Here is a 12,700-nt window from a genome sequence, read left to right as displayed (position 1 = left end):
TGTACATATTACCTCAATTACCTAGATGTATGTTATGTTATGTTAGATATAGATGTATGGTATGTATGTTATGTTATGTTATGTTAGATATAGATGTATGGTATGTATGTTATGTTATGTTATGTTATGTTAGATATAGATGTATGGTATGTTATGTTAGATATAGATGTATGGTATGTTATGTTGGATATAGATGTATGGTATGTTATGTTAGATATAGATGTATGTTATGTTATGTTAGATATAGATGTATGTTATGTTATGTTATGTTATGTTATGTTAGATATAGATGTATGGTATGTTATGTTATGTTATGTTATGTTCGATATAGATGTATGGTATGTTATGTTATGTTATGTTATGTTAGATATAGATGTATGGTATGTTATGTTAGATATAGATGTATGGTATGTTATGTTGGATATAGATGTATGTTATGTTATGTTAGATAAAGATGTATGTTATGTTATATGAACATGTAATTAAGAAAGACAAAGTTATCGCACCTTACTGTACCATATAGTGGGAAGAAGTGCATCATGGTACCATATTCTGTCCTCACCTGAGCACCTCGCCTGTTTGTTGCCATGATTACTGTATCCAGGTAGACAGAGGCAACTGTAGTTTCCTTCCTGGTTCTGACAGGACCCTCCCCCTCCACAGATACCAGCAGTTGCATTACACTCATCTATGTCTGAGAGAGAGAGAGAGAGAGAGAGAGAGAGAGAGGGGGGGAGGGGAGAGGAGAGGAGAGAGAGAGAGAGAGGGGGGGGGGAGGGGGAGGGGGAGGGAGAGAGAGAATGCAAAAGCATTGACATAAACACTTGAGGAGAGAAGTGAGTCTGACATGTGGTAGTGGAGTAGGGGTCTGAGGACACACACTTAGTGTGTTGTAGACATGTGGTAGTGGAGTAGGGGTCTGAGGACACACACTTAGTGTGTTGTAGACATGTGGTAGTGGAGTAGGGGTCTGAGGACACACACTTAGTGTGTTGTAGACATGTGGTAGTGGAGTAGGGGTCTGAGGACACACACTTAGTGTGTTGTAGACATGTGGTTGTGGACTAGGGGTCTGAGGACACACACTTAGTGTGTTGTAGACATGTGGTAGTGGACTAGGGGTCTGAGGACACACACTTAGTGTGTTGTAGACATGTGGTAGTGGAGTAAGGGTCTGAGGGCACACACTTAGTGTGTTGTAGACATGTGGTAGTGGACTAGGGGTCTGAGGACACACACTTAGTGTGTTGTAGACATGTGGTAGTGGAGTAGGGGTCTGAGGACACACACTTAGTGTGTTGTAGACATGTGGTAGTGGAGTAGGGGTCTGAGGACACACACTTAGTGTGTTGTAGACATGTGGTAGTGGAGTAGGGGTCTGAGGGCACACACTTAGTGTGTTGTAGACATGTGGTAGTGGACTAGGGGTCTGAGGACACACACTTAGTGTGTTGTAGACATGTGGTAGTGGACTAGGGGTCTGAGGACACACACTTAGTGTGTTGTAGACATGTGGTAGTGGACTAGGGGTCTGAGGACAAACACTTAGTGTGTTGTAGACATGTGGTAGTGGAGTAGGGGTCTGAGGACACACACTTAGTGTGTTGTAGACATGTGGTAGTGGAGTAGGGTTCTGAGGACAAACACTTAGTGTGTTGTAGACATGTGGTAGTGGAGTAGGGTTCTTAGGACACACACTTAGTGTGTTGTAGACATGTGGTAGTGGAGTAGGGGTCTGAGGCCACACACTTAGTGTGTTGTAGACATGTGGTAGTGGACTAGGGGTCTGAGGACACACACTTAGTGTGTTGTAGACATGTGGTAGTGGAGTAGGGGTCTGAGGACACACACTTAGTGTGTTGTAGACATGTGGTAGTGGACTAGGGGTCTGAGGACACACACTTAGTGTGTTGTAGACATGTGGTAGTGGACTAGGGGTCTGAGGGCACACACTTAGTGTGTTGTAGACATGTGGTAGTGGAGTAGGGTTCTGAGGACACACACTTAGTGTGTTGTAGACATGTGGTAGTGGAGTAGGGGTCTGAGGACACACACTTAGTGTGTTGTAGACATGTGGTAGTGGAGTAGGGGTCTGAGGGCACACACTTAGTGTGTTGTAGACATGTGGTAGTGGAGTAGGGGTCTGAGGACACACACTTAGTGTGTTGTAGATATGTGGTAGTGGAGTAGGGGTCTGAGGACACACACTTAGTGTGTTGTAGACATGTGGTAGTGGACTAGGGGTCTGAGGACACACACTTAGTGTGTTGTAGACATGTGGTAGTGGACTAGGGGTCTGAGGACACACACTTAGTGTGTTGTAGACATGTGGTAGTGGAGTAGGGGTCTGAGGACACACACTTAGTGTGTTGTAGACATGTGGTAGTGGAGTAGGGGTCTGAGGACACACACTTAGTGTGTTGTAGACATGTGGTAGTGGACTAGGGGTCTGAGGACACACACTTAGTGTGTTGTAGACATGTGGTTGTGGACTAGGGGACTGAGGACACACACTTAGTGTGTTGTAGACATGTGGTAGTGGAGTAGGGGTCTGAGGACACACACTTAGTGTGTTGTAGACATGTGGTAGTGGAGTAGGGGTCTGAGGACACACACTTAGTGTGTTGTAGACATGTGGTAGTGGAGTAGGGGTCTGAGGACACACACTTAGTGTGTTGTAGACATGTGGTAGTGGAGTAGGGGTCTGAGGACACACACTTAGTGTGTTGTAGACATGTGGTAGTGGACTAGGGGTCTGAGGACACACACTTAGTGTGTTGTAGACATGTGGTAGTGGACTAGGGGTCTGAGGACACACACTTAGTGTGTTGTAGACATGTGGTAGTGGAGTAGGGGTCTGAGGACACACACTTAGTGTGTTGTAGACATGTGGTAGTGGACTAGGGGTCTGAGGACACACACTTAGTGTGTTGTAGACATGTGGTAGTGGACTAGGGGTCTGAGGGCACACACTTAGTGTGTTGTAGACATGTGGTAGTGGAGTAGGGTTCTGAGGACACACACTTAGTGTGTTGTAGACATGTGGTAGTGGAGTAGGGGTCTGAGGACACACACTTAGTGTGTTGTAGACATGTGGTAGTGGAGTAGGGGTCTGAGGGCACACACTTAGTGTGTTGTAGACATGTGGTAGTGGAGTAGGGGTCTGAGGACACACACTTAGTGTGTTGTAGATATGTGGTAGTGGAGTAGGGGTCTGAGGACACACACTTAGTGTGTTGTAGACATGTGGTAGTGGACTAGGGGTCTGAGGACACACACTTAGTGTGTTGTAGACATGTGGTAGTGGACTAGGGGTCTGAGGACACACACTTAGTGTGTTGTAGACATGTGGTAGTGGAGTAGGGGTCTGAGGACACACACTTAGTGTGTTGTAGACATGTGGTAGTGGAGTAGGGGTCTGAGGACACACACTTAGTGTGTTGTAGACATGTGGTAGTGGACTAGGGGTCTGAGGACACACACTTAGTGTGTTGTAGACATGTGGTTGTGGACTAGGGGACTGAGGACACACACTTAGTGTGTTGTAGACATGTGGTAGTGGACTAGGGGTCTGAGGACACACACTTAGTGTGTTGTAGACATGTGGTAGTGGAGTAGGGGTCTGAGGACACACACTTAGTGTGTTGTAGACATGTGGTAGTGGAGTAGGGGTCTGAGGACACACACTTAGTGTGTTGTAGACATGTGGTAGTGGAGTAGGGGTCTGAGGACACACACTTAGTGTGTTGTAGACATGTGGTAGTGGACTAGGGGTCTGAGGACACACACTTAGTGTGTTGTAGACATGTGGTAGTGGACTAGGGGTCTGAGGACACACACTTAGTGTGTTGTAGACATGTGGTAGTGGAGTAAGGGTCTGAGGGCACACACTTAGTGTGTTGTAGACATGTGGTAGTGGACTAGGGGTCTGAGGACACACACTTAGTGTGTTGTAGACATGTGGTAGTGGAGTAGGGGTCTGAGGACACAACCTTAGTGTGTTGTAGACATGTGGTAGTGGAGTAGGGGTCTGAGGACACACACTTAGTGTGTTTTAGACATGTGGTAGTGGAGTAGGGGTCTGAGGGCACACACTTAGTGTGTTGTAGACATGTGGTAGTGGACTAGGGGTCTGAGGACACACACTTAGTGTGTTGTAGACATGTGGTAGTGGACTAGGGGTCTGAGGACACACACTTAGTGTGTTGTAGACATGTGGTAGTGGACTAGGTGTCTGAGGACAAACACTTAGTGTGTTGTAGACATGTGGTAGTGGAGTAGGGGTCTGAGGACACACACTTAGTGTGTTGTAGACATGTGGTAGTGGAGTAGGGTTCTGAGGACAAACACTTAGTGTGTTGTAGACATGTGGTAGTGGAGTAGGGTTCTTAGGACAAACACTTAGTGTGTTGTAGACATGTGGTAGTGGAGTAGGGGTCTGAGGGCACACACTTAGTGTGTTGTAGACATGTGGTAGTGGAGTAGGGGTCTGAGGGCACACACTTAGTGTGTTGTAGACATGTGATAGTGGAGTAGGGGGTCTGAGGACACACACTTAGTGTGTTGTAGACATGTGGTAGTGGAGTAGGGGTCTGAGGACACACACTTAGTGTGTTGTAGACATGTGGTAGTGGACTAGGGGTCTGAGGACACACACTTAGTGTGTTGTAGACATGTGGTAGTGGACTAGGGGTCTGAGGACACACACTTAGTGTGTTGTAGACATGTGGTAGTGGAGTAGGGGTCTGAGGCCACACACTTAGTGTGTTGTAGACATGTGGTAGTGGACTAGGGGTCTGAGGACACACACTTAGTGTGTTGTAGACATGTGGTAGTGGACGAGGGGTCTGAGGACAAACACTTAGTGTGTTGTAGACATGTGGTAGTGGAGTAGGGGTCTGAGGACACACACTTAGTGTGTTGTAGACATGTGGTAGTGGAGTAGGGGTCTAAGGACACACACTTAGTGTGTTGTAGACATGTGGTAGTGGACTAGGGGTCTGAGGACACACACTTAGTGTGTTGTAGACATGTGGTAGTGGACTAGGGGTCTGAGGGCACACACTTAGTGTGTTGTAGACATGTGGTAGTGGAGTAGGGGTCTGAGGACACACACTTAGTGTGTTGTAGACATGTGGTAGTGGAGTAGGGGTCTGAGGACACAACCTTAGTGTGTTGTAGACATGTGGTAGTGGAGTAGGGGTCTGAGGACACACACTTAGTGTGTTGTAGACATGTGGTAGTGGAGTAGGGGTCTGAGGGCACACACTTAGTGTGTTGTAGACATGTGGTAGTGGACTAGGGGTCTGAGGACACACACTTAGTGTGTTGTAGACATGTGGTAGTGGACTAGGGGTCTGAGGACACACACTTAGTGTGTTGTAGACATGTGGTAGTGGACTAGGTGTCTGAGGACAAACACTTAGTGTGTTGTAGACATGTGGTAGTGGAGTAGGGGTCTGAGGACACACACTTAGTGTGTTGTAGACATGTGGTAGTGGAGTAGGGTTCTGAGGACAAACACTTAGTGTGTTGTAGACATGTGGTAGTGGAGTAGGGTTCTTAGGACAAACACTTAGTGTGTTGTAGACATGTGGTAGTGGAGTAGGGGTCTGAGGGCACACACTTAGTGTGTTGTAGACATGTGGTAGTGGAGTAGGGGTCTGAGGGCACACACTTAGTGTGTTGTAGACATGTGATAGTGGAGTAGGGGTCTGAGGACACACACTTAGTGTGTTGTAGACATGTGGTAGTGGAGTAGGGGTCTGAGGACACACACTTAGTGTGTTGTAGACATGTGGTAGTGGACTAGGGGTCTGAGGACACACACTTAGTGTGTTGTAGACATGTGGTAGTGGACTAGGGGTCTGAGGACACACACTTAGTGTGTTGTAGACATGTGGTAGTGGAGTAGGGGTCTGAGGCCACACACTTAGTGTGTTGTAGACATGTGGTAGTGGACTAGGGGTCTGAGGACACACACTTAGTGTGTTGTAGACATGTGGTAGTGGACGAGGGGTCTGAGGACAAACACTTAGTGTGTTGTAGACATGTGGTAGTGGAGTAGGGGTCTGAGGACACACACTTAGTGTGTTGTAGACATGTGGTAGTGGAGTAGGGGTCTAAGGACACACACTTAGTGTGTTGTAGACATGTGGTAGTGGACTAGGGGTCTGAGGACACACACTTAGTGTGTTGTAGACATGTGGTAGTGGACTAGGGGTCTGAGGGCACACACTTAGTGTGTTGTAGACATGTGGTAGTGGAGTAGGGTTCTGAGGACACACACTTAGTGTGTTGTAGACATGTGGTAGTGGAGTAGGGGTCTGAGGACACACACTTAGTGTGTTGTAGACATGTGGTAGTGGAGTAGGGGTCTGAGGGCACACACTTAGTGTGTTGTAGACATGTGGTAGTGGAGTAGGGGTCTGAGGGCACACACTTAGTGTGTTGTAGACATGTGGTAGTGGAGTAGGGGTCTAAGGACACACACTTAGTGTGTTGTAGACATGTGGTAGTGGACTAGGGGTCTGAGGACACACACTTAGTGTGTTGTAGACATGTGGTAGTGGACTAGGGGTCTGAGGACACACACTTAGTGTGTTGTAGACATGTGGTAGTGGACTAGGGGTCTGAGGGCACACACTTAGTGTGTTGTAGACATGTGGTAGTGGAGTAGGGTTCTGAGGACACACACTTAGTGTGTTGTAGACATGTGGTAGTGGAGTAGGGTTCTGAGGACACACACTTAGTGTGTTGTAGACATGTGGTAGTGGAGTAGGGGTCTGAGGACACACACTTAGTGTGTTGTAGACATGTGGTAGTGGAGTAGGGGTCTGAGGGCACACACTTAGTGTGTTGTAGACATGTGGTAGTGGAGTAGGGGTCTGAGGGCACACACTTAGTGTGTTGTAGACATGTGGTAGTGGAGTAGGGGTCTAAGGACACACACTTAGTGTGTTGTAGACATGTGGTAGTGGACTAGGGGTCTGAGGACACACACTTAGTGTGTTGTAGACATGTGGTAGTGGACTAGGGGTCTGAGGACACACACTTAGTGTGTTGTAGACATGTGGTAGTGGACTAGGGGTCTGAGGGCACACACTTAGTGTGTTGTAGACATGTGGTAGTGGAGTAGGGTTCTGAGGACACACACTTAGTGTGTTGTAGACATGTGGTAGTGGAGTAGGGGTCTGAGGACACACACTTAGTGTGTTGTAGACATGTGGTAGTGGAGTAGGGGTCTGAGGACACACACTTAGTGTGTTGTAGACATGTGGTAGTGGACTAGGGGTCTGAGGACACACACTTAGTGTGTTGTAGACATGTGGTAGTGGACTAGGGGTCTGAGGACACACACTTAGTGTGTTGTAGACATGTGGTAGTGGAGTAGGGGTCTGAGGACACACACTTAGTGTGTTGTAGACATGTGGTAGTGGAGTAGGGGTCTGAGGACACACACTTAGTGTGTTGTAGACATGTGGTAGTGGAGTAGGGGTCTGAGGGCACACACTTAGTGTGTTGTAGACATGTGGTAGTGGACTAGGGGTCTGAGGACACACACTTAGTGTGTTGTAGACATGTGGTAGTGGACTAGGGGTCTGAGGACACACACTTAGTGTGTTGTAGACATGTGGTAGTGGACTAGGGGTCTGAGGACAAACACTTAGTGTGTTGTAGACATGTGGTAGTGGAGTAGGGGTCTGAGGACACACACTTAGTGTGTTGTAGACATGTGGTAGTGGAGTAGGGTTCTGAGGACAAACACTTAGTGTGTTGTAGACATGTGGTAGTGGAGTAGGGTTCTTAGGACACACACTTAGTGTGTTGTAGACATGTGGTAGTGGAGTAGGGGTCTGAGGCCACACACTTAGTGTGTTGTAGACATGTGGTAGTGGACTAGGGGTCTGAGGACACACACTTAGTGTGTTGTAGACATGTGGTAGTGGAGTAGGGGTCTGAGGACACACACTTAGTGTGTTGTAGACATGTGGTAGTGGAGTAGGGTTCTGAGGACACACACTTAGTGTGTTGTAGACATGTGGTAGTGGAGTAGGGGTCTGAGGACACACACTTAGTGTGTTGTAGACATGTGGTAGTGGAGTAGGGGTCTGAGGGCACACACTTAGTGTGTTGTAGACATGTGGTAGTGGAGTAGGGGTCTGAGGACACACACTTAGTGTGTTGTAGATATGTGGTAGTGGAGTAGGGGGTCTGAGGACACACACTTAGTGTGTTGTAGACATGTGGTAGTGGACTAGGGGTCTGAGGACACACACTTAGTGTGTTGTAGACATGTGGTAGTGGACTAGGGGTCTGAGGACACACACTTAGTGTGTTGTAGACATGTGGTAGTGGACTAGGGGTCTGAGGACACACACTTAGTGTGTTGTAGACATGTGGTAGTGGGAGTAGGGGTCTGAGGACACACACTTAGTGTGTTGTAGACATGTGGTAGTGGAGTAGGGGTCTGAGGACACACACTTAGTGTGCTGTAGACATGTGGTAGTGGAGTAGGGGTCTGAGGACACACACTTAGTGTGTTGTAGACATGTGGTAGTGGACTAGGGGTCTGAGGACACACACTTAGTGTGTTGTAGACATGTGGTTGTGGACTAGGGGACTGAGGACACACACTTAGTGTGTTGTAGACATGTGGTAGTGGACTAGGGGTCTGAGGACACACACTTAGTGTGTTGTAGACATGTGGTAGTGGAGTAGGGGTCTGAGGACACACACTTAGTGTGTTGTAGACATGTGGTAGTGGAGTAGGGGTCTGAGGACACACACTTAGTGTGTTGTAGACATGTGGTAGTGGAGTAGGGGTCTGAGAACACACACTTAGTGTGTTGTAGACATGTGGTAGTGGACTAGGGGTCTGAGGACACACACTTAGTGTGTTGTAGACATGTGGTAGTGGACTAGGGGTCTGAGGACACACACTTAGTGTGTTGTAGACATGTGGTAGTGGAGTAAGGGTCTGAGGGCACACACTTAGTGTGTTGTAGACATGTGGTAGTGGACTAGGGGTCTGAGGACACACACTTAGTGTGTTGTAGACATGTGGTAGTGGAGTAGGGGTCTGAGGACACAACCTTAGTGTGTTGTAGACATGTGGTAGTGGAGTAGGGGTCTGAGGACACACACTTAGTGTGTTGTAGACATGTGGTAGTGGAGTAGGGGTCTGAGGGCACACACTTAGTGTGTTGTAGACATGTGGTAGTGGACTAGGGGTCTGAGGACACACACTTAGTGTGTTGTAGACATGTGGTAGTGGACTAGGGGTCTGAGGACACACACTTAGTGTGTTGTAGACATGTGGTAGTGGACTAGGTGTCTGAGGACAAACACTTAGTGTGTTGTAGACATGTGGTAGTGGAGTAGGGGTCTGAGGACACACACTTAGTGTGTTGTAGACATGTGGTAGTGGAGTAGGGTTCTGAGGACAAACACTTAGTGTGTTGTAGACATGTGGTAGTGGAGTAGGGTTCTTAGGACAAACACTTAGTGTGTTGTAGACATGTGGTAGTGGAGTAGGGGTCTGAGGGCACACACTTAGTGTGTTGTAGACATGTGGTAGTGGAGTAGGGGTCTGAGGGCACACACTTAGTGTGTTGTAGACATGTGATAGTGGAGTAGGGGTCTGAGGACACACACTTAGTGTGTTGTAGACATGTGGTAGTGAAGTAGGGGTCTGAGGACACACACTTAGTGTGTTGTAGACATGTGGTAGTGGACTAGGGGTCTGAGGACACACACTTAGTGTGTTGTAGACATGTGGTAGTGGACTAGGGGTCTGAGGACACACACTTAGTGTGTTGTAGACATGTGGTAGTGGACTAGGGGTCTGAGGACACACACTTAGTGTGTTGTAGACATGTGGTAGTGGAGTAGGGGTCTGAGGGCACACACTTAGTGTGTTGTAGACATGTTGTAGTGGACTAGGGGTCTTAGTGTGTTGTAGACATGTGGTAGTGGACTAGGGGTCTGAGGTGTAAAATCTGTTGTGAATGTTTTGTAATGTTTTTAAACTGCTTCAATGTTGCTGGACTCCAGGAAGAGTATCTGCTGCCTTGGCTGGAACTAATGGGGATCCTTAATAAATACTAATACAACACACCACAACACTACACAATAGTACATCCAAGTTGTTGCCATGGGTAACCATGTTTAACATCAGATAACAACTAACTAAGATATAAATGAAGACTTGAGACAGAGAGGAAGTTGAGCTGGAGATTAAAACCCCCAGAAACCCACAGCACACCAGTGATGAAATGTTACCATGGTAACCATCATAGGCCGCATCCCAAATGACAACCTATTATATAGTGCTCTATGGGCCCTGGTCTAATGTAGTGCACTATACAGGGAATAGGGCCCTGGTCTAATGTAGTGCACTATACAGGGAATAGGGCCCTGGTCTAATGTAGTGCACTATACAGGGAATAGGGCCCTGGTCTAATGTAGTGCACTATACAGGGAATAGGGCCCTGGTCTAATGTAGTACACTATACAGGGAATAGGGCCCTGGTCTAATGTAGTGAACTATACAGGGAATATGTTGTCATTTGGGCCTCAACACTACAAAGAGGAAGCTGCCAGTGGAATAACGGTATCTACAGCAACAGAGGAAAGTCCCTACTGTAATATAAGCACCACACTCAGATCAGTTTACATAGTCCCTTACTGATAATCATTATCCAGGCTTACACAGTAAAACTGAACCTAGACCTGTCCTTATGAGGCGGTTTGCAGTGGCACAACTCTGTTTGAGGAAGTAACATGGGGATCAGTGAGTGTAGTGACCTCTCTAACAGTCTAGTTCAGGGGGTCAAACTCATTTTTCCAAGTGTGCCGCATTTGGCTTCAACGAGGTCCGGAGGACTGCACTTAAAATTGGATATATTCCCTCGGCGTCCAATTATCCAAAAGACAGACAAAGTTATCGCACCTTACTGTACCATATTGTGGGAAGCAGTGCATCATGGTACCATATTCTGTCCTCACCTGAGCACCTCGCCTGTTTGTTGCCATGATTACTGTATCCAGGTAGACAGAGGCAACTGTAGTTTCCTTCCTGGTTCTGACAGGTCCCTCCCCCTCCACAGATACCAGCAGTTACATTACACTCATCTATGTCTGAGAGAGAGAGAGAGAGAGAGAGAGAGAGAGAGAGAGAGAGAGGGGTGGGGAGAGGAGAGAGAGAGAGAGAGAGAGAGAGAGAAAGGGAGAGGGGGAGGGGAGAGGAGAGAGAGAGAGAGAGAGAGAGAGAGAGAGAGAGAGAGAGAGAGAGAGAGAGAGAGAGAGAGAGAGAGAAAGGGAGAGGGGGAGGGGAGAGGAGAGAGAGAGAGAGAGAGAGAGAGAGAGAGAGAGAGAGAGAGAGAGAGAGAGAGAGAGAGAGAGGGAGAGGGGGAGGGGAGGGGGAGAGGGAGAGGGAGAGAGAGAGAGAGAGAGAGAGAGAGAGAGAGAGAGAGAGAGAGAGAGAGAGAGAGAGAGAGAGAGAGAGAGAGAGAGAGAGAGAGAGAGAGAGAAGAGAGAGAGAGGGGGAGAGAGAGGGGGAGAGGAGAGTGAGAGTGAGTGAGAGAGAGAGGGGGGGGGGAGGAGGAGAGAGAGAGAGAGAGAGAGAGAGAGAGAGAGAGCAAAGAACATTCCAGAACACACATCCTTAGGATGAGGGGTGTCAGCAGCCACAATGGTTTGTGTACCATTGATTTACTGCAGTAGCTAAAACAGGGTCACAGTGTTGTTACCTTGATTTACTGCAGTAGGCTAAAGCAGGGTCACAGTGTTGTACCATTGATTTACTGCAGTAGGCTAAAACAGGGTCACAGTTGTTGTACCATTGATTTACTGCAGTAGGCTAAAACAGGGTCACAGTTGTACCATTGATTGACTGCAGTAGGCTAAGCAGGGTCACAGTGTTGTACCATTGATTTACTGCAGTAGGAGGCAAAGCAGTGGTCACAGTGTTGTACCATTGATTTACTGCAGTAGGCTAAACAGGGTCACGTGTTGTACCATTGATTTACTGCAGTAGGCTAAAACAGGGTCACAGTGTTGTACCATTGATTTACTGCAGTAGGCTAAACAGGGCCACAGTGTTGTACCATTGATTTACTGCAGCAGGCTAAAAACAGGTCACACAGTTGTAACCATTGATTTACTGCAGTAGGCTAAAACAGGGTCACAGTGTTGTACCATTGATTTACTGCAGTAGGCTAAACAGGGTCACAGTGTTGTACCATTGATTTACTGCAGTAGGCTAAAACAGGGTCACACAGTTGTACCATTGATTTACTGCAGTAGGCTAAAACAGGTCACACAGTTGTACCATTGATTTACTGCAGTGGGCTAAACAGGGTCACACAGTGTTTCTTGGTCGTCTTAAAACATTGACACAAAAATATACACCTCACACACCTGGTTTACTCCCTAATCTCTCCTCCAGTGACTCCCTAACCTCTACTCAGTGACTCTCTAACCTCTCCTCCAGTGACTCCCTAACCTCTCCTCCAGTGACTCCTTAACCTCTCCTCCAGTGATTCCCTAATCTCTCCTCCAGTGATTCCCTAATCTCTCCTCCAGTGATTCCCTAATCTCTCCTCCAGTACCCTTAACACAGTACATCAATATACATCAATACATACGTCACAATGACACAATTTACATAGAACAATATCATTATCAGCCCCCTCCC

At 47.4% G+C, this 12,700-nt stretch overlaps 1 protein-coding gene across 2 annotated transcripts in view; it reads right to left on the bottom strand.

The window, feature by feature from the left end:
• Positions 1-482: 482 nt before the first annotated feature.
• Positions 483-12,700, bottom strand: part of LOC116368903 (adhesion G protein-coupled receptor E1-like) — a 27,046-nt gene continuing 14,828 nt past the window's right edge. Inside the window, exons 4-5 of one of the 2 annotated variants that reach the window (XM_031819295.1) lie at positions 11,011-11,142; positions 483-694 (exon numbers count right to left, since the gene is read on the bottom strand). In XM_031819295.1, coding sequence (XP_031675155.1) covers positions 498-694; positions 11,011-11,142 — 329 coding nt within the window. In that variant the 3' untranslated portion in view covers positions 483-497. The remainder of the gene's footprint in view (positions 695-11,010; positions 11,143-12,700) is intronic. The other variant, XM_031819296.1, reaches the window with a different exon arrangement.

This window comes from Oncorhynchus kisutch, unplaced genomic scaffold, assembly GCF_002021735.2.
Source record: "Oncorhynchus kisutch isolate 150728-3 unplaced genomic scaffold, Okis_V2 scaffold2018, whole genome shotgun sequence".
NCBI lineage: Eukaryota > Metazoa > Chordata > Actinopteri > Salmoniformes > Salmonidae > Oncorhynchus > Oncorhynchus kisutch.
Note: the sequence above shows the minus strand (reverse complement) of the source record. Positions and strands in the feature narration are given on the sequence as shown.